This window comes from Sparus aurata, chromosome 17, assembly GCF_900880675.1.
Source record: "Sparus aurata chromosome 17, fSpaAur1.1, whole genome shotgun sequence".
NCBI lineage: Eukaryota > Metazoa > Chordata > Actinopteri > Spariformes > Sparidae > Sparus > Sparus aurata.
In genome coordinates, this window is record NC_044203.1 from 892,878 (window position 1) to 913,129 (window position 20,252).

At 41.2% G+C, this 20,252-nt stretch overlaps 1 protein-coding gene across 2 annotated transcripts in view; it reads left to right on the forward strand.

Annotated features, from left to right (window-relative positions):
- The window catches only part of abhd5a (abhydrolase domain containing 5, lysophosphatidic acid acyltransferase a), a 36,885-nt gene that overhangs the window by 12,102 nt on the left and 4,531 nt on the right, over positions 1-20,252 (forward strand). For both annotated transcript variants that reach the window (XM_030394964.1, XM_030394965.1), the window contains exon 5: positions 6,223-6,377. In XM_030394964.1, the coding sequence (XP_030250824.1) occupies positions 6,223-6,377 (155 nt within the window). The remainder of the gene's footprint in view (positions 1-6,222; positions 6,378-20,252) is intronic.

Genomic DNA, 20,252 nt, shown 5'->3' on the forward strand with positions numbered 1-20,252 from the left:
TTCAGCAAAGGATTTGTTCAGATCTTGGAGCACGGCAACATTAATAAAACAAAATCAGACAGGAGAAGAAACAGTAGTCAGATCATCACACAGGTTGTAAACAAACTAACAGTTCAGCCAAACTATCTACACAACTGTGCGTGTAAAACTAAAAAATAACTATGCAGGAGAATTCTGTGCATAGGTACAGTTGGACAGTGTTGAACTAGGAAGTCTTTCTGTAACCTGTAAAGAACAGTTGTATGTTTGGATAACCTGGGGGCTGAGTAATATCTTTGACCCATTTGGAGCAGTCGAATAAGCTTAAAACACAAGTTTGACATGTTCTTAAGTTATTGCTGTGAACATGTTTCCAAAACAATTGTCCATTTCTACATGATAGAAAAATAATGTTGGTAGCTACTAGAGCTGCACGATATATTGTTTGAGCGTCGTCATCGCGATGTCCGCGTGTGAACTCATCTAATTTCAAGGGCACCTGACACACTGTGCATGCAGACTCTGCAGACAACGAACAAGAGAAAATCGCAAAAACAAAGACTTGGTGCCAAAAAGAAAAGCAGCTTCAGTTATCTGGAATTATTTTGGCTACAAGAAGGATGAAATTGTCCAAACACGTGTTCTGTCTCTGCAGTGTCTTCCATCTGTTGCCACAACGAGAGGTAACACAACTAAATTGTTTGACCATTTACGTCGGTACCACACAGCAGAGTCCTGCACAGGTCTTATTTTGCAAACCCGCACCCGCCATACTTAAAACTGCATCCTACAGTAGCACAAATTACATTCCGCACCGACCCACTATAGATTGTTACCGACGCCCGACCCGCACCCGAAGGAAATTAGACGGGCGTAATTTTTTAAAGTGAAAGTAAGCCAGCTGGGGAATGGGAGTTCTGGGAGGGCGCAAGCACTCATGAATGAGCTCATATGAAATATAAATGCTTATCATTTTGAAATGCAGCATAACATAAAGTGCTATTCAGGTCATCTAAAGAAAATTCCTGTATTTTTCCATATCGCAATATATATCACAAGGTTAAAAAAAATCGCAATGTCAGTTTTTTCCAATATCGTGCAGCCCTACTGGCCAGGGACTACGGGTGGAAAAAAGCAACTTGCTAAAACCCTGTGCAATGCATCTCTCCTTGTTATATCCAGGGTTAATGTTTTATCGTGCAAGTCCCTGTTCAAATAAAAGAAATAATAATAATAATAATAATAATGATAATAATGATAATGATAATGATGATAATGATAATGATAATAATGATGATGATGATGATGATAATAATGATAATGATAATAATAATAATTAGTCCCCCCAGGAATCTGCAGAGAAAAAGTTTAAATTCCGCGGAGAGCAATTTTGATTCTGCGGCTTGAACGTTAAAATTCTGCAAACATTAAAAAAAACATACTTTCTTTTAAAAAACATACTTTTTTAATGTACTAATGAATTAAGTATTCTCTTATGAAATTAATTGCAATACCAGAACACTGCAAAACATTGTGGAACCTACTATTACTGGTTTTAAAATAATCAACATCAACATTTTCTTTGTCCCTGTTGGGCAGATTTATTTGCAACATAAAAAGTGCAAAACTTTTCACCAAACTATGGGTGAAGGTTTAGGAACTAGCAGTGAAACCAGTTCCTCTGAAGTTCTGGTGTCACTGCAGGGGAGCTGGTGTCAGTGAACACAGAACCAGACTGAGCTGCTCGTCAGAACATTTCTCTACACATTGAGTCAGCCTTCCTGCGGTGGAGTGATTGACAGCATGTGATTAACACGAGCTCCACAGCAGTTCAAACTGTGACTGTACATTCAGAGCTGCGACACGTTTATTTGACGATGATTCAGGTGTTCTTAACTCACCTGGTGGATGGAAACTTGAGTATGTCGCTTCACTGCATGTTGATAATGAAGTTATTTTCATTATCAACGTGTACTTCTACTGTGAGTCTAGAGCCCAGTCCATCTGACAGCGACATCTAGCGGCCGGGATGAAAACTATATGCAAAATGTGATATTCCACGGAGGGTCTTTGAATCCGTGGACGGCCGAGAAATCTACGGTAAATTCCGCGATCGCGGAATCGCGGATTCCTGGGGGTCTAAATAATAATGATAATAATAATAATAATAATAATTAGGAGACCATTAGCTGAGCATGCCCTATACTTCTAGTCTAAGAGAAAGCAAGCCACCAATAACCTAGTACAGAAGTCCATCCCCATAACCCAGTGAAAAACCACAAATTGTCATTGTACACTTTAATTTATGTATCGATTTAACAAAAGAGATATGATGTTTTAATTTTTCAACCTTAAGAGGTCTTGGTAGGGAGATTGTGTTATCTTTGGACAGAGCCAAGTTAGCTGAATCTCCCTTTCCTGCATACTTCATAGAGGTAGAATTGACATTAGATGGGTATCCATGGTCTTAGCTAACTCTCATCATGAAAACAACTAAACACATTTTCCAGATTATTGAACTATTCCTTTATATCATGTTCATGTATCAATTGTCAGTCTGTATAATCAGTAGGCGATATGAGGGGTGATGCCGCCCCCCTCGCTGGCAAAATTACCAATAACAGGGTTCGTACGGGTGCTTGAAATCCGTGAAAGTGCTTGAATTTCAATGTTGTATTTTCAAGGCCTAAAAAGTGCTTGGATTTTAGTTTAAGTGCTTGACATTATAACTCTATGTCTTTCACAAAATTGCGATGGACTGGATAGTTTGCTTATTACAAGGAGAAATAAAATGGGTAAGAAAACCTTATGTGGAGATGTTTTCTCCTGGGCTCCGCTGAGCCTCTCTGCTCCTCTCTGCGACCTGCCAGTCTGTGTGTAGCCCCGCCCCTCTTAGAAGAGCGACAGTAGGAGATGACAAAATGCTGGGAGGCTGCTGTGTTAACGAGCATTGGCTTGAAAATTATAAGTACAAACTATGGTTATGACGAGGACCGAATCAAAGAGTGGCGTCATGCAAAGTCTGCAAAAAAGATGTGCAGGTGTGTGCAGTGGGAGAGTCTGCGCTCTAAAGTCACATGACATGTAAGTGGAGACTTTTTGAGTAACTTAGGCCAACGCTGCACGTTAACACTTTGTTTATGCTAACCGCTAACGTTAGCTAAACCATAACAAGCTAAGGAATAATTAGCGGACCATTAATCACGTTACGTGACCTCGTTAAGTTAGCGCCTGACTGTCTGTGTATGCAGTCTGTGGCTTGTGTGTGTGTATCGTCACACATGCAGCCTGGTAGCAATAGAAGGATGGCTGAGGAGAAGGTGGAATTTGATGCAATTTGGACTGATGACACGTTCAATATTAATAAACTTTGATGAATAAGCGAACAGCGCTCTATGCAGCACAGAGCATCTCTCCTGCTGCTGACAGGCTGTCAACAGAGGAGTCACTCACACTGGTTAACACCAGAGCTAAAGTGCCAGAGTCAGAAACTGACTGTTCAGTTTGCCTCTGTGACGTCACACCAGGCACTGACGTCAGTCAGAGCTTGAAGTGTGAAAAGGGAATGTTCACTTTTCTCCACTTCTCATTACTTACTTCTAATAAAGTAAATTAGATGGCAAGCCAAGACTTCTTACATATAGGTGACACATTTTCACAGTGTTGGGCAAGTTACTCCAAACATGTAAAGCATTATTTATTACTTGTTACTGTCATTTCAGTAACTTTATTACATTGTGATATTACTGTATTCTAATTGTAAGGCATTACACTACTGTTGCATTACTTTTAAGTTACTTTCACCAACATATACAACCACTAACACTGAAAACAACAGTTTTTGAAAGGGCTGGCCATACTGAACATGAATTGCAGTGTTAAAATTGAAACATTTGGGGTGCAGTACCTGTTTCATGAGAATATTTACATTGAAAAATCAGTATGTGTCATAACTTTTTGTATGTCAACACCTTGATCGTTATTAACGTAAGGGAAAGCATTTTCTAAAAGCTTATGTCCTCTAGATGTGATGTCCTACCTTCCTCTATATATCAGGGACAGTACATATTCTTAGAATGCATCTACATTGTATTGACATTTTTTGAAACACACACGTTGATTTCCAGTGTAGCCTAAATCTGTTCATGGGGCAGAAAGTGGTCGTACATCTCAAAATGGTCGATAACACTCAAATTCAGTTTGGGCAGACCTTTCAAAAACAGGGGGGAGCCTACATTGTAAGGCCCTTTAGCTAATGTTTATTGTGTCTAACAGAAGTTTTTGTATGTTTTATCTGGATACAAACTGATGTAACACAGACTGACATTATGTCGCTATATTTATATTACAGTCAGTAGCCCAACAGCACTAACCTGTTGAGGCAATAATAGCTTACCTTGTCATTGCTCGCCTGGACGGGGATCTTGCTCACAATTTTTATAAAAGACGGAGAATCCACTGTTGAAAGTGGCAGCATGTCTTTGACAACATACTCTGCCACCAGTCTCCTCGCTTCTTGAGCTTTAAGCATCGCAGTACAGGAGAATGTTTTTTTCTCCGCTCTCATGCTCAGTTTGCTTTCTTTTGGTCACTAGCTTAATGTTAGTGTGACACCGCTCTAGATGTTTCGTTAAAGGACTTGTGCTATTTTGCGAGGTAGAGGGATCTTTTGGTTTTGCACACAAAATGCACTTAACTATAATGTTCTTCACATCCTTCCAGTCATCTTCTCCTCGATCAAAAGTTCTCATTATATGCATTATAACACGCGTTACTGAGATTTGTACTGAGTAAAATATTACCTTTTTTTGTTTTTGTAATGCCTTACATTACTGTGTTACAGCAACAGCTGTAATGCATTACAGTAATTGCATTACTTTTGTAACGCGTTACTCCCAACACTGCATTCTGAAACATAAAAATCTATGTCAAAAAAGAAAATTACAGGGTGCTCTCAGTCTCTCATTGTCTCGGTGCGAGTGTGTCTGAAGAACGCCAAGTGGCTTCCCTTTTTTTGGATAAAACTTTGTGTTCTCCTTTAATTTCTAAACTTCTTGCTATTATGAAACATGATTTTAGATGTTCGCAGCATAATACAATGTACAAAAATGAGTGTATATATTCCTGTAGATATGTATTTTACCCCAGCAATAAGGTGCTGGAAAAATTTGAAAATGACCCTTAAAAGTGCTTGAAAAGTGCTTGAATTTGACCTTGAAAAATTTGTACGAACCCTGAATAAGCATCCCCCTTGTTAACCTGCCATCACTCTCCATCCGCTCGAAGCAGATAGTGTGTTACAAACCACAAGCGGTCGCGATCAGCTCCGATGCACAGTAGAGTCAAGCCGGGCACGGCTGCTTTGCGATCCGGCTGCCTGGTTTATTTTTGACGGACGCTGTAACAAGCTGCACAGCGCAGATCGCACCAACAGGAAGTCAGAGACACAGGAACGGCATAGAGCATCTGATAAAAACGAAAAAATGACCAGATCGACAAAAGTTTGCTTATAATGTTCTAAAACCGAAATGTTACTTTTTGTTAGCATTTTTAGTGTGTTTATAAGGCTCTTTATAGTTTAACCACTAGTGAGATAGCTGTTACATTTCCGGACACCAGCTGTTTTATCCACCCATTACAACGCACTCTGCTGGACAAACTATGTAATTATAACATTGTTTAATTACCCCAAGCATTTTTTAAATATAAGGTTTTAAAACCTTATAACTCAGCTGGTAAATCGATAAAGCCAAATACTGATAAATCGGTCGGGCTCTGCTATTTTGCACAATGTTCAATGTGTGTCCTTCAAGGAATTTAGATGGTAAAAAATTCCAAGGGGGTCATGAAATAAAATGGCCCTGCTTGTAGTGTATTGTGTGAAACCTGAGAAAACCCTGCCGGAATAAAATCAGTCCACTGCTACAATTTAAAGGTGTATTTACTCATTACTTTAATACAGTTATAAAACGACAATTGTAGTAGGGAGAGAAGGAAGATAACTGGATAAAATGGAATTGTAGAATTAGAAATGTCACAGTTATGGTTAAGGCGTCCTGCAACAATGTCCTTTGGGAGGTGTACAAAGGTGTGTGAGGGCAGGGTGGTGCTCCCATTGGACCATCCCCCTTTTTAAAAATTAACAAATCACCTACTGTGTATAATCCATATGACTAATCAAAACAGTGAATAACCCACATTGCAGCTGAATGTGTAATTAATTTCTTGGTCTCTGACCTGCAGAGTAAAGCACGTAGTGCTGGTGGAGCCCTGGGGTTTCCCTGAGCGTCAAGACACCGTAGAGGCAGACCGCCCCATCCCGGTATGGATCAAAGCCCTAGGTGCCATGTTCAGTCCCTTCAATCCCCTGGCTGGCCTGAGGCTGGTTGGACCTCTCGGTAAGTCTGGGGTAAAAAGTTGGTAAAACATGGCACATTTTCACCCATTTTCTTTCCACAATACGGTTCCGTGAGTACTGTGAAGAGTTACAGCAGCGTACACTGATTGGGGTGGTTTGGTGCTAGGCTTGAACGATATGGACAAAATTTCATATCTCGATATTCATGCCAGATATCTCGATATCGATACGATACGATATGACTACGAGTTCGGTGAAAACCAAGCATTTTTCAGAAAAATAAAGAGATTATGTCAAGCCATATACAAATGGTTGATAGAGAAATCTTTACCAAATAATAACGAACTCACTACAGAGACAAATATATATGGAGTAACAACAGTGAAGGGAGGGAGAAGATCAAACAAACTATGTGCATTTTTACAAGATGAACGATGACATCCTAATCTGGAGAGAAAGAGTGAGAGTGAAGATCGAGACTCAGCAGCTTCAGGTTATCGCCGGTGAAGTACCAGTGGAATCTAGAAAGACTAAGAAGTCAGAGAATTAACGGATCAAAACAGAGTAGACGGCAGCTATACGGACTCAAATCCACAGAGCGAGAGGCCGCAGCATCCGCTCCTGCTGCCCCAGCCAGCCCCCCTACATACATACACACCAGCCTGCCACCTGCAGCCGTGTGAGAGGACAGAGAGCCGGCGCTGCTGCAGGGGAGCCGCAGACTGATGACTCTGAGCAGCAGGAGAATTACAATATCATATATTTCTCGCCTTAATATGGGCATAGAATAGTGCCATAAATCGCGAGCGCGCATTGAGACGAGAAATATATTATATTGTAATTTTCCAATTATTTTCCAACTTTAGCCACCAGTAAGAGTTGGGCTCTTAAAACATTTGATCCTTCTTGTCTGGTACGTGTCAGCTTCCTCTTAACTATGTATCAAATTTTGTAGTTCAGACTCTCCATTTAAAAACCCTGATGACATCACTATGACGCACAATGACATCATCAGGACTATTATCAGACTTAAGACATACAACAGAAACACAAACACTGTGTTTCTGTCCCTTAAACTACATCTGTTATTTTAAGTATTTTTTTGGCCTTTTTATGGCTTTATTGAAAGTACAGCTGAAAATATGACAGGAAACAGGGGGAGAGAGGGGGGTAGTGACACGCAGCAAAGGGAGCCAGGCTGGGAGTCGAACCCAGGTCCGCTACAGAGCCTCGGCATATGGGGTGCGCTCTACCAACTGAGCTAAACGGCGCCCCATATCTATTATTTTAATAAGATTATTTTTATTCATAAGCATGGTGTATTTGAAAATACAGCTAGATAATGTGGATCTTTATCCTGGTTAAAGAGAACCATTGTATGTATCCTCCTTCTGTTGTTCCAAGTCAATTATATTAGCTGTATATTCATCATTTTAGAGGCTTTGATATTAATGTAGTTACATTAGGTTTTTCCCTTTCTGTCCTTGGAGTTTTTGAAATCAGCTGCTCTGTCTGAAAAACTGTGAGCAGAGCAGATATGGAGGCCTGCAGAGAGTCGAAGGCAGAGAGTTGCTTGTGACATAACGGTTAACAGTGGTTAAACACTGTATAAGTCTACTTTTCTTCATTAAGCAGAGATAAGACAAATAGTGTTAAAAAAGACAGTGACACTTGAAGTTAGTAAAACAGTCAGCCGTTCTTCTCAGTCTCTTTACTTGTTCATACAGTCGCTGCCAGCTTTCTTTCTGTAGCTGTTTGACAGTAGATATTATCAATCATGTACTGTCCATTCACACAGACAGCTGACATGCAGGATATTCAAAGACTCTCACATGGGAAAAGCTCAAAAGATATTGTGAAGCCAGCACAACTTTTGGTTAGAAATGCTAAATCAAATGACATCAACCAGTGATAATAATAACAACCGCATATTATTTTTGTCTGGTGAAGATTTTGTGTACGTTTTTGTGTAGTCATTAAAAGGCAAGGCAATTTCATTTGTACAGCCCATTTTTACAAGCAGTTTGTCTCAAATGTATTAAAGTATCTGTATTGTCTGTCAATCAAAATAAATGATACGGCAAGCTATGCTTTTCTAGATACGAAATTAACGTTACCTCCTTCAGTCGGCCACGGTTACTGACGGAACACGAACAATTGTCAGATGCATACTGCCACCTGCTGTACGACAGTCTCATCATTTTACATTATTTCTTATTCTGCACATCAATCTTGTGTCTCTTAAAAAGAGTGTCCATGGCCATCTTTGCCTAGCTCGTCTTTTGTTCTGTAGACCTGTAGTAGGCTAATCGTTGCCCTATTTACTGCATGAACTATATGGGGACTAAACAACGGCTTACATGAAATCTCAGTGCCTGGTCCTGTTTTAATGCATGAACGAGTAGTTTATTTGCCGTCACTTCTCCCATCCTCTTTAATGCCAAGACAATTGCAATTTGGTCAGCAGCGTACACTCAAATACTGATCCCAGTCTGCGACGCTGTCCTCTACTGGACCAGGTCTGGATACAAGTTTGAGTAAATAAAAGCCAGCCTCAATTAGAAGCCGGGTCTGTTTCGAGGTTATTAATGTTTTCGCTCTGAATCGCTGCTTGGCTACATGTTCTTAATGAAATGCTGATTTATGGAGGTCGCTGTGTTTGCTGACAGCACTCGCTGCCTGTTAGCACCTTTTTTTTTTCTTAACCCAGCACGTACTCTGGACAGAGTTGTTCGAGCCTGACCATTGAGAGCTCGGACTGACCCAAGGAAAGAGCTGAAACCTGTATGGCTACAGTCTGTGGTCGGAGCAACACATTTATTTATTATTATTATTAGTTTAATCGCTAGTAAACTTAAATGAATGTGTGCTCCAGATCCGGCTCTTTCTCTCTATAACTCTTTTAAACAGTAATAATGAGTTGATTATATTATATTTTTCCATCTTTGCTGAGCATAAGATTTGTTCGGAATTAAATAAAAGCCTCTCCCAAATCGAGAAATAGCCTACTATATTGACACACATCTGCATCTGGACATAGGCTTATGTGCTGCTCTCATATCGAAAGTTGCTGACGCCTATTATTAACTACAGGCCGTCTATCTTTATATTATTATATTATTATTATTATTACGTTTAATATTTTTTTTTTAATTTTTTTTTTTAATATTACGTTTATAATTTTCAGGGAGAAAGAAGTAGCCTAGATCAAGAATATGAACAATACAGTTTTACCAAAATAAAAAATGTCTGTGTGCAACAGGGTCCAAGTTACAAAAAATGATCAGCATTTTATCAGATTAATGTCAACGATGGAGGAAAGAAAAGCCAGCACTCGGACAAACATACTGAAGTTCATGAAGTTCAGAGTGAAAGTTTTCCCGAGCAAGGAGAGGAGAGTTGTGCGAGCGAGCAGTCTGCGCGCGAGCGAGCAGTCTGCGCGCGAGCGAGCAGTCTGCGCACGTGCGAGCAGGGGAAAGTATTGCGAGCGGACTCTGCGCACGCTCGAGCAGTTTTTCTCCTCGCAGGCCACACTATTGCTCCAGGGGGCAGAGATGCAGGATGAAAAAAAACTCGGGAGTGCTTGGAAAAGCGCTCGGGGGGAAAAAAAATGCGCTCGCGGATGTTTGGTTTGTGCGTGCAGACGTTTTATTGCGCGCGCATGTCGAAGTGTCCTTGACAGGATACTGAACCCCAAATTGCTCCTGATGAGCATTCAGTGTATGAATGTGTGTGTGAATGGGTGAATGTGGCATGTAGTGTACTGCGCTTTGAGCTGTCATTAGACTGGAAAAGTGCTATAAAAATGCAGACCATTTACCATGAAAAACTTCATAGAGAATGGGTAGGACAAATTTATTATTTTCATTTTTCATATTTTATCATTTTCTACAAGTAAGTGGCCATCCTAATAAATGAAAACACTCCATATACTTTAAGATAGTGTGTTAAAGATTGTCAAGGTAGATATGTGATTATTACAGGATTGGATGTGTGAGCCGGGCGGAAAGGTTAATATTAAAAAATGAAATTGGGCCAACAACACCACCTAGGTTTTTGGTTTGAATAATCAAGATTAAAATTTGGATAAAAATGTTAAAAGGTTCTTTCCACCAGGGAAGAGCAGTTAAAAACAAGTGGTGCTTTAAAACAGTGAAAACAATTAAAATAGAGGAGAAACAATATTTATTTTAAAAGCATTTAAACTAAAAGTTCCTCCCTAAAGAACTGAAAGAGCACAAACAGCTAAACAAATAAAACAATAAAACGTATAAAATAATGCTGCAAGACAGGGCAGGAGGTTAAACAAGAGTTTGTGTGTCTCTGCTGGCGTCCACTTTCGGTTGGCCTGGCTCCTTCCTCCGGCATTGCCTATAGAGAAACTCAGAGCCAGTCAAATGTCCTTTTTACTCTGCCACAGTTCTGCACACTATGCGCCACAACAAACACCGGTCTTTAATGGGACTTATGTGGAAGGGAGAAGTGTTACCTTCTCCCACTTGTAGCTGCTAGCGATCGGTGTTTATGTTTCCTCTGTGTATGTGGTCTCAGACTTCCTCCAGGTAAATGTCGCTGTCGTTTTTATCCTCCTGTTTTGCTTCGCTGTGCTTCGCTGCGCTCTGTTCTCTCATTCCTCAGTCCGTGGGCTCTCTCTCTCTGCCATTGTCTCTTTCGGCCTCTCCCGCAGGGTCCATTTAAACGCCGGGTGCAGGTGTATATTTTGGTAAATAACCACCAGTTCCAAATGAATGTAAAATGATTAATTTATTAAAAAATCAAACGGAGCTTCAGCGTCTGTCTGAGGAGGACAGCAACAGGGCCAGGCTGCCTGCTGGAGGGAGGAAGAAGGCTAGCAAGGAGCCTGAGATAAACATGCGGGGATGAGTTATCAGCAAACGGGCACGCCACGAAAGAGTGTCCCGCAAAATGATCAGGGTGATGGCGAGACAAATGTCCGCCACCGTGAGTGACAGCAGAGATGAGGATTTGGCCGCAAGTGCTGGTTGGCTTGATCGTTTCCTCCGCCACAACGACTTCACTTACAGAAGACAACTATTGCCCACAAGGATGCCAGAGAATTCACCGAGAAGCTGGCGAAGTTTGTGACATTTTCATCCCGGATTTTTGAGAGGAAGGAATTAAATGCCTGTTCCAAATTGCCGCCTGCTCCCAAATAAACGCCTGGTCTGTTAAGTGATTGAAACAAATAAACGCCCCGGCTATCATTTGATATTTTACGGTATGATAACTCTCCCGGCCCGGGGAGAAAGACATGCATCACAGTGCTCAGCTGCAGACACAGCAGAGAGGTAACGAGATGCGACTCCTCATGACTGACAGGCATCAAGGCAACTCAGTATTACCTTACTGACCCGCCCCCAGCTATTTCATTCACAAAAACAGGGCCTGTGGCAATTCTGGACAGCAGGAGACCAAGAGATCCAATCCAAGCGATGAAGCCTGGGGTGAAGGGACAGCAGAGGTCCAGGTGCTCCTGTGCTGAACACCTGAAGACCCCGCCAGCAACAGCGAAGTAGCGACCATCCAGCATCGCTGCGAGCCGGGGAGACCACAGCAGCAGAGGAGGAGACAAAGCAGCCCAGCGGTGAATAACCCTGAGGTTGTGGTGGAGGGACAACGAACGGAGCAACGATGGACAGCCCACATAGTATTGAGTACCTCGGTTTGAAAGTTAGCGTTGCTAGGCTAACAGCTGATCGGTGAGGCTAACAACTGATGGCAGGGCTAACAGCTAATCAGCGGAGAAATGTGATGTGAGTAAGTGCAACATCCTGCAAACAGGAATCCAACATAAAACATAGCAGCTGAACCTGAGAATAAACTAATAAAAAGTTGGTCAACCCTGAACCCTGAGGTAGACCAATGCCCCCTGACTAAAGTCACGTCTAAAATGAGGGAGGCCACTAGAGAGCTATGTGTAGACTTACAGTTGTTTGATGTTTGGAGAATTCTCCACCCTAGAGGGAGAGATAATACCTTTTTTTCACATCCACACCAAAGTTTTTCCCTAATAGATTATTTTTTTGTCTCAAGGATGGTGTTAGATAGAGTGGAGGAATGTACTATAGGTACCTGTCTACTATCAGACCATGCAGATACGTCCATTATAGTTTCTCCCCTCAACCCACACCACTACACTGGCGACTAAATCCCTCACTTTTTAATAGTCCCTTATTAGTGACCTTTATTTAACAAATTAATGTTTTTCTTTCTACTAATGATAACAATGATGCCAATCATTGTCTCTCTCTCAATGAGAGAGCAGCTGAATTTAGAGAGACAATTGGCTAATCTTGATAAACAATTAAATGGTAATTACTCTGCAACCCTGTTCAAAAAAAGCAGAAGCCACATGGTCAGCTCTTAACCGACTCTTGACGCAAAAGGCAGAAGCTAGTATCTTCTATGCAAAACACAGACTGTTTGAAATGGTTGACAAACCAGGGCGACTACTTGCGCGATTAGTAGCTGGTAGGTGTGACATTAGGCCTAACGCCTCCTTAAAGGATGAAACTGGGAAAAATCTTTATGAGACCAAACGATGGTGGAGATAATGAAGAGCTTTTATGAAAAACTTTACACCTCGGAATCCACTACATCATCACATTGTATACAGAGTTTTCTAGAAAAGCTTAGTCTCCCCTCCTTATCAAAAGCAAATAAATCCACTATAGGAAGACCAACAACCAGTGAAGAAACAAAAAATGCAATCAATTCTCTGCAGAACGGAAACAGTCGGGGACCAGATGGTTATGGTCCAGAGTTTTATGAAAAATTATTAAACTCCATAGATGGACCTCTGTTATGGATGTACCTTCATTCAATAGAGAAAGGTTCCCTGCCAGGCTCATTATATTCTGCAAATATATCTCTAATACACCGGACGCGAGAGGACGCTGGCGTGAATATCGCAGCTTCATCCACAACAAAACTACTTTTTTGTATGAAAGCCAAACTGTTTTTACAAGCTCTATGGCTGCGCTACAAACTTTGAAGACTGCACACCTAAACGGTTGGCTCTGGTGGGCTCACCTTTCTCCACCGATCAGCTGTTAGCCCCGCTGGTCAGCTGTTAGCCCCCTTGATCAACCGTTAGCAACGCTAACTTCCAAACAGGCGTTCTCAATTCTCTGTGGGCTATCCAGCATTACACCGTTGGTCCTCTCTCCACTACAACCTCAGGATTATTCACCGCCTGGCTCCTGTATCACTCTCCTCTGCTACTGTGGTCTCCCCTGACTTACGATGATGTTGGCTGGTCGCTGCTCCGCCGCTGCTGACGGGGTCTTTAAATACTCAGCGCTGGAGCTCCTGGACCTTTGCTGTAACTTCACCCCAAACTCCATCACTAGGATTAAATCTTTTGGTCTCCTTCGTCGCCCCCCAAGTTTATTACTCACAATGCTATTCCCTGCAGTGCTGACAGCGGTGCTGCTATTCCCTCTATGCTGACTGACAGGCACTCCATAGCACCGGCTCAACGTCATCTAAACCAACCACAGGTGCACACACCGAGCTTTCTGAGACCCTTGGCTTGTGCGAATGGAGCTGTTTCCTCCACATCCCCTGCATCAGCATCTGTGAACAACACTGCAGCTTTCATGCTGCTAAATCCACGTTCACTAAACAACAACATCCATGAAATTATCAGACAGGAAAATTTACTTTCTTTGCCTAACTGAGACATGGCAGCATCAACAGGACTTCTTTACTCTGAATCAAGCCACTCCCCCAGGCTATGTTTACATCAAGAAGCCCCGCTCAGCCATACATCGAGCCGACATCCTGGTTACACAAGTTCCAGTGCTGAATGTCACCTCATTTGAATGTGCAGCCTTTTATTTATGTTGTTTATTTCGGGCATGTCAATTCATAAGCATCACATTTCATCATTGTTCAAATAATACAATACACATGGCCGAAAGGGAAAAGCGGGAGAAGCCAAAGCTTATCAAGTCCCGCCCCCATTACCCACAGGAGAAAATCTTCATCCTGATCTTTTCTTGTCTTTTGCAATTTACTTATTTCTTTTCTTCTCTTTTTTTTCTTTTGTTATGACCTTTGACAAAACATATTACAGCAGTAGCATACAGAGCTGAATTCAAGCTCTAGACAGTACATACAGATTACATGTGTGTCTGCACATGTGTCCATATAAGTCCATCATGAGTGAACAACAGTCTCATCTTATGGCCTCATCTTATAGCCAGGCTTGCCACAAAGTCAGAATGTCCTTGGACCATACAATTTTCTCAGGTTCAACTTATTGTTTGGGTACAGAATGGTATTTGTTATGCTTACATGCCGTCTCAACACAGTGTCTGCCCAGTGTCTGTTGATTCGTGCCTCTGACCTTTATCAACCCTCCTGTATTGATCTGTACTGATCAACGATTGAATGTACATACTTCTCTCTGGCTTAGCATACACAGCTACAGGTTGTCCTCATCTACCGCCCTCCAAAAGCCTGAACTACTCACCTCCATCTGCTGTATACATCTACACTCCTGCTTGGTGATTTCAACATCCATGGGGACTCCACCAGCTGCCCCTTTGCCTCTGAATTCCTGTCACTCCTGGATTGCTTCAACATTACACAGCATGTTAAAGGTCCCACCCATGTCATGTCCCATCTACAATGCCTGGACCTTGCTGTTTCTGACCACTATGCCGTCCTTTTCACTGTTCCTGTCCCTGATCCCAAGATAGCGCTGGTGCCCCTGACTTCTGCTTCAAGCCCTGGACTTCTTCCAGGAAAAGGTGGCTTCCATTCACCAGCAACTCCTGGCATCTGCCACCACCCCACCATGTGCACCTCAGACACAGACAACTGATCCTCAAACTGTTCGCCTGCCCCAGTGCTCTCTCTCTTCCTTCTCTCCTGTGGACTCTATTTCTGTAGCTAAGTTGGTCTCCCAGGCCAAAGCCTCCACCTGCTCTCTGGACCCCATGCCAACAACTCTGGTGAAGTCTTCCCTGCCTGCCCTATGCCCCCTCATGACGGACATTATAAACTCATCCCTATAATCTGGCATGGTACCGTCCACCTTCAAAACAGCTTCAGTGACCCCCATCCTCAAGAAGCCAGGTCAGGACCCAGATGACTTGCATAACTACCAGCCGATCTCCAACCTTCCTTTCCTAAGCAAAATCCTGGAAAGAGCAGTTGCCGCCGAACTCCAGCAGCACATGTCCAACCATGAGCTCTATGAACCCCTTCAGTCTGGCTTCAGGGCACGCCATAGCACAGAAACTGCCCTCATCAAGATCACCAACGACCTCCTCATCGCTGCAGATTCTGGCCACATCAGTAATCTGATCCTCCTGGACCTCTCTGCAGCCTTTGACACAATATCCCACACCATTCTCCTTACTCGCCTATCTGACTACCTTGGTCTCACTGGTACAGCACTCTCCTGGTTCCAGTCCTATTTAACAAACAGGAAACAGCTTGTCATCATTGGAGACTCCAGTTCCATCCCAGCTCCAGTCAACCAGGGTGTGCCTCAAGGCTCTGTGCTTGGACCCCTCCTCTTCACTATCTACATGCTTCCCCTTGGTCAGATAATTCGCAAACATGGTCTCAACTTCCATTCTTATGCTGCTGATGATACTCAATTATATCTCTGCACCAAACCATCCACCCAGCTACCCCCACAGTAACTCGTCAACTGCCTGCATGATATAAAACTCTGGATGACATCAAATCTACTCAAACTAAACACCGATAAAACAGATCTCATGGTTGTGGCCTCCAAGGCGCTGCTCCAGAATGTTGGAGATCTTCTCATGGACATGGACGGCTGCACTATCTCCCCATCCACAGAAGTCCGCAACCTGGGTGTCATCCTTGATTCCACACTATCTTTTCAATCACACATAAAATCCATCACTAAATCAGCTTTTTGCCATATCAAAAACATCTCCAGACTCCGGCCCTCTCTCTCTGAACCTGTGGCTGAGACCCTCATCCATGCCTTTATCACCTCCCACCTGGACTACTGTAACGGAGTCCTGTCCGGGCTCCCTTCCAAAACCCTGGACAGGCTCCAGTATGTGCAGAAGTCTGTTGCCAGGGTTCTCACCCGCACCAAGCCCTGGTAACACATCACCCCAACTCTCATCCGCCTTCACTGGCTCCCAGATAAATCACGTATCAATTACGAAATTCTCCTCCTGACCTATAAATCTCTCCATTCCCTCGCCCCCCAATATCTGTCTGACCTCCTCCACCCCTACACCCAGTCCCGGACGCTGTGCTCATCAGGCACACACCAGCTCTCCATCCCTCACACCAAAATACAAACCCTCAGCGACAGAGCCTTCTGTGTGACAGCCCCCACTCTCTGGAACACTCTCCCAGCTGAAATCCGCAAACTGACTTCTCTGGAGACTTTCAAAAGGGACTTAAAAACCCATCTTTTTTTGTTTTTTTTGTTTATCCATTTATTCTTTGTTTTGTTTGTTCCACTTTGTTAAGTGTCCTTGGGTACCCTGAAAGGCACTATAAAAATTATTATTTAATCCTTAATCGAAACTGACCAGACAGGCTTTATTAAAAGCAAGAATTCTTGTACCAATACGAGAAAATTACTTAACATCATTCAACATGCAAATACTAATCAGGCACAAGGTCTTGTTATCTCACTTGACGCCGAAAAGGCATTTGATCTTGTGGAGTGGCCTTATTTATTTACCATCATGAAAAAATTTGGACTGGGGGAGGGGTTTATTAAACTCATTAAGCTGATATATTTTTCTCCCAGAGCGAGTGTTCTTGTAAATGGTATAAAATCATCAGAGTTTAAGTTTGGGAGGTCCACTCGGCAAGGGGACCCTTTTGTCCCCACTTATTTTTGCTTTGGCCATTGAACAACTGGCAGAGGCTATTAGAAGCCATAACAGCATAGCGTGTTTCCAAATTAAATCCACATCGTATAAGATTGCATTATATTCAGATGATGTTCTTCTTTTTCTCACAAGTCCAGATGAGTCCATACCAGCTCTAATGTCTGTTATTCAGACCTTTGGATCCTTCTCTGGATACAAGATTAATTTTAGTAAGTCAATGGCCATACCAATTGGATATGGTCATAACATGCCAAGCATACCAAACTTTCCACTCTTTTGGTCTACCTCAAGATTCACATACTTGGGTATTTCTGTATCCCAGAATATTAAGAAGTTGTTGAGAAAAAAATTCAACACTGTACATAAAGATATCAAGATGGATCTTAACAGGTGGATCGATTTGCCAATTTCTTGGATGAGCAGTATTAACTTCTTAATAATGAATGTCCTACCTCGGCTGCTTTATCCCATGCAGATGTTACCTCTGTTTATTTCTAAAAAGGTAGCATGAGAGGTTGAAAAGGACTTCTCAAAGTTCATTTGGCAAAAGAAAAAACCCAGGTTAAGTATGAAAACTTTACCACTCCCAAAAGACAGTGTAGTACAGGCATTATACGACATGACGCCACACAAATTGCAACAGAAACTCTTTCAATTGTTCTAGTCTCATGAATATGTCATTTATAACATATCAAAAGTCCTAAGGAATCCAAGTGGTGGAAAGTATTGAAAGATACTGAAATTGGGGATGTCACAATTTCCCATAACCGCCCATATTAAAAAATAGATTTATGCATGTCTTCTTGACTGATGTCCACACAAAGGGTTCAATACTGTCCACTATCAACCAGAAACTGTGTTTTAGCTTTCATAAGTGGGTATCTCTTTGGAACCTTTTGATTCTTATCAACTGTAACTGTCAGGTAAATTTACTATGGCCCACACAAGTATTATCTCTTTTACCTCAGAACATTTTTGATGTCATCAAATTGATATATTTCAACAACATATTTGCACATTCATGATTATTGTGTGAAAGAGTATGATATTATTATCATGTACCATCAAATTAGCCTACTTCATAGTTAGCTAACTGTAGCTAGCTAACTGTATATGGTTGTGTTGTTGACAATCGTTTAGCTTGATGTGCGTAACATGGAGAGACAGACTCTTAATTATAGGCAGGTCAATCTAGCCCAAAAAAACAAAAAAAAAAATGCAAAAGAAATGTCTCAGTTTTTATTGGTCCTGATACCCTCCTGAATCATATACTAAAAGTCTACTGCCGTAGATGGAGTGGAACATATTTTTTTCGAGATTAAAGGCCAAAGTTGTGCCCAAGTAAATTGAGTAGAATAGGGGAACATTTTCAATTAATAGCTATCAATATGAAATTTCTCCAGTTGATTTGTGACATCATACCAAAGAAAAATGTATTGCAAGCTTTTGAGATTTTATGTTTATATATAACGTTTTACCCCCTCGCGTCTAGCTGGAGGGTGGAGGGACGGCGGTCATGTCTATGTTTATGTCAGACAAAAATGTACCATGCAGTCCCAGAAACAATGGCACTTTCTCAGCTTAACTATGGTTGCAATATTTTATACCTAAACACATTGAGTACCTTTGTTTACATTTCAATTCGAACTAGAACTTCCTAGAGGAAAGATTTATAATTTAAGATGACTTTTTTTAATTGAAAAATTATCAACAGGTACTCTAATGAATTATTTGTTTATTACTACTTATTACTGAATCGATATCGAAGCATTTAAGTCAATATTGAATCGAATCGATATTGAATCGAATTGCGACCTAAAGAATCAAAATCGAATCGAATCGTGAGGTTCTTAACAATACCCAGCCCTACCACAGAGTCAAATCTATAAGTGTTATAGCCTACCTCCTATTTTGTATATTGAAGTGCCTACTGGGCTTTCCCTTCTACATCTGTCTCTTGAGTTGTGGTTTTGGGTACATATTGTCTATTTATAGATTTCAATATCAATGACTTGTCTGTTAATAGTGGTTTCCTCTGAAAAATGTATTCCCTTTTACTATAATCTTTAAAGGGTGTTTTCTCAAAAGTAGGTTTTCGTACACTGTGGAGGAGACATCTCAACTTCAGATTTCTTCCTATCTATATTTTGTGTTTGATTAGTGAGGAGTTCTGTTGATATATCTTCAATATATGATATTTTCTACATTTTATACATGGCGAAAATAGATTTTTTGATTACTCTAAATAGTATTTTCTAATGTATGGGATGATAGAGAAACATAGACACAGTCCCTTCTTCAGTTTTGTCTTTTTGTATTGAGTCAACATAATGAAACAATAATTTTTAATCTGGCATCATCTGATTTTAAAATTTTGTGTTTTGTAATATATGCAAATTATGGTACATTTTATGAAGAAAGGCCTAATTTGCATATAAACATAAAATCTCAAAAGCTTGCAATACATTTTTTCTTTGGTATGATGTCACAAATCAACTGGAGAAGTTTCATAGTGATAGCTATTAATTGAAAATGTTCCCCTATTCTACTCAATTTACTTTGAGTGTTGGGCACAACTTTGGCCTTTAATCTCGAAAAAATATATGTTCCACTCCATCTATGGCGGTAGACTTTTAGAATATGATTCAGGAGGGTATTAGGACCAATAAAAACTATGAGACATTTCTTTTGCAAATGTTTTGTTTTTTTGGGCTAGATTGACTGGCCTATAATATGGCCACTGTAAAGGATCGGAGTGTGCAGGCTGCATGTGATGATGATGAAGATGATGGAGATGAGCCAGACAACTTAGACTTATGATGACCAGCGATGTTAAAGTTCAAGTTCAAGTTAACATGTTTAGAGTGAAACATTAAAGGAGACTTTTATGAGTAATAAACATGTATGAGATATTCTGTTGCAATTTATGTGAGGTTTGCCCCTTTTTTCTCATAAAATGCCTGTACTAGTGGATGTCTGGCATTCCCTAATATTATATTATACAATTGGGCCTGTCATAGCAGATTCATATATGAATGGGTTCA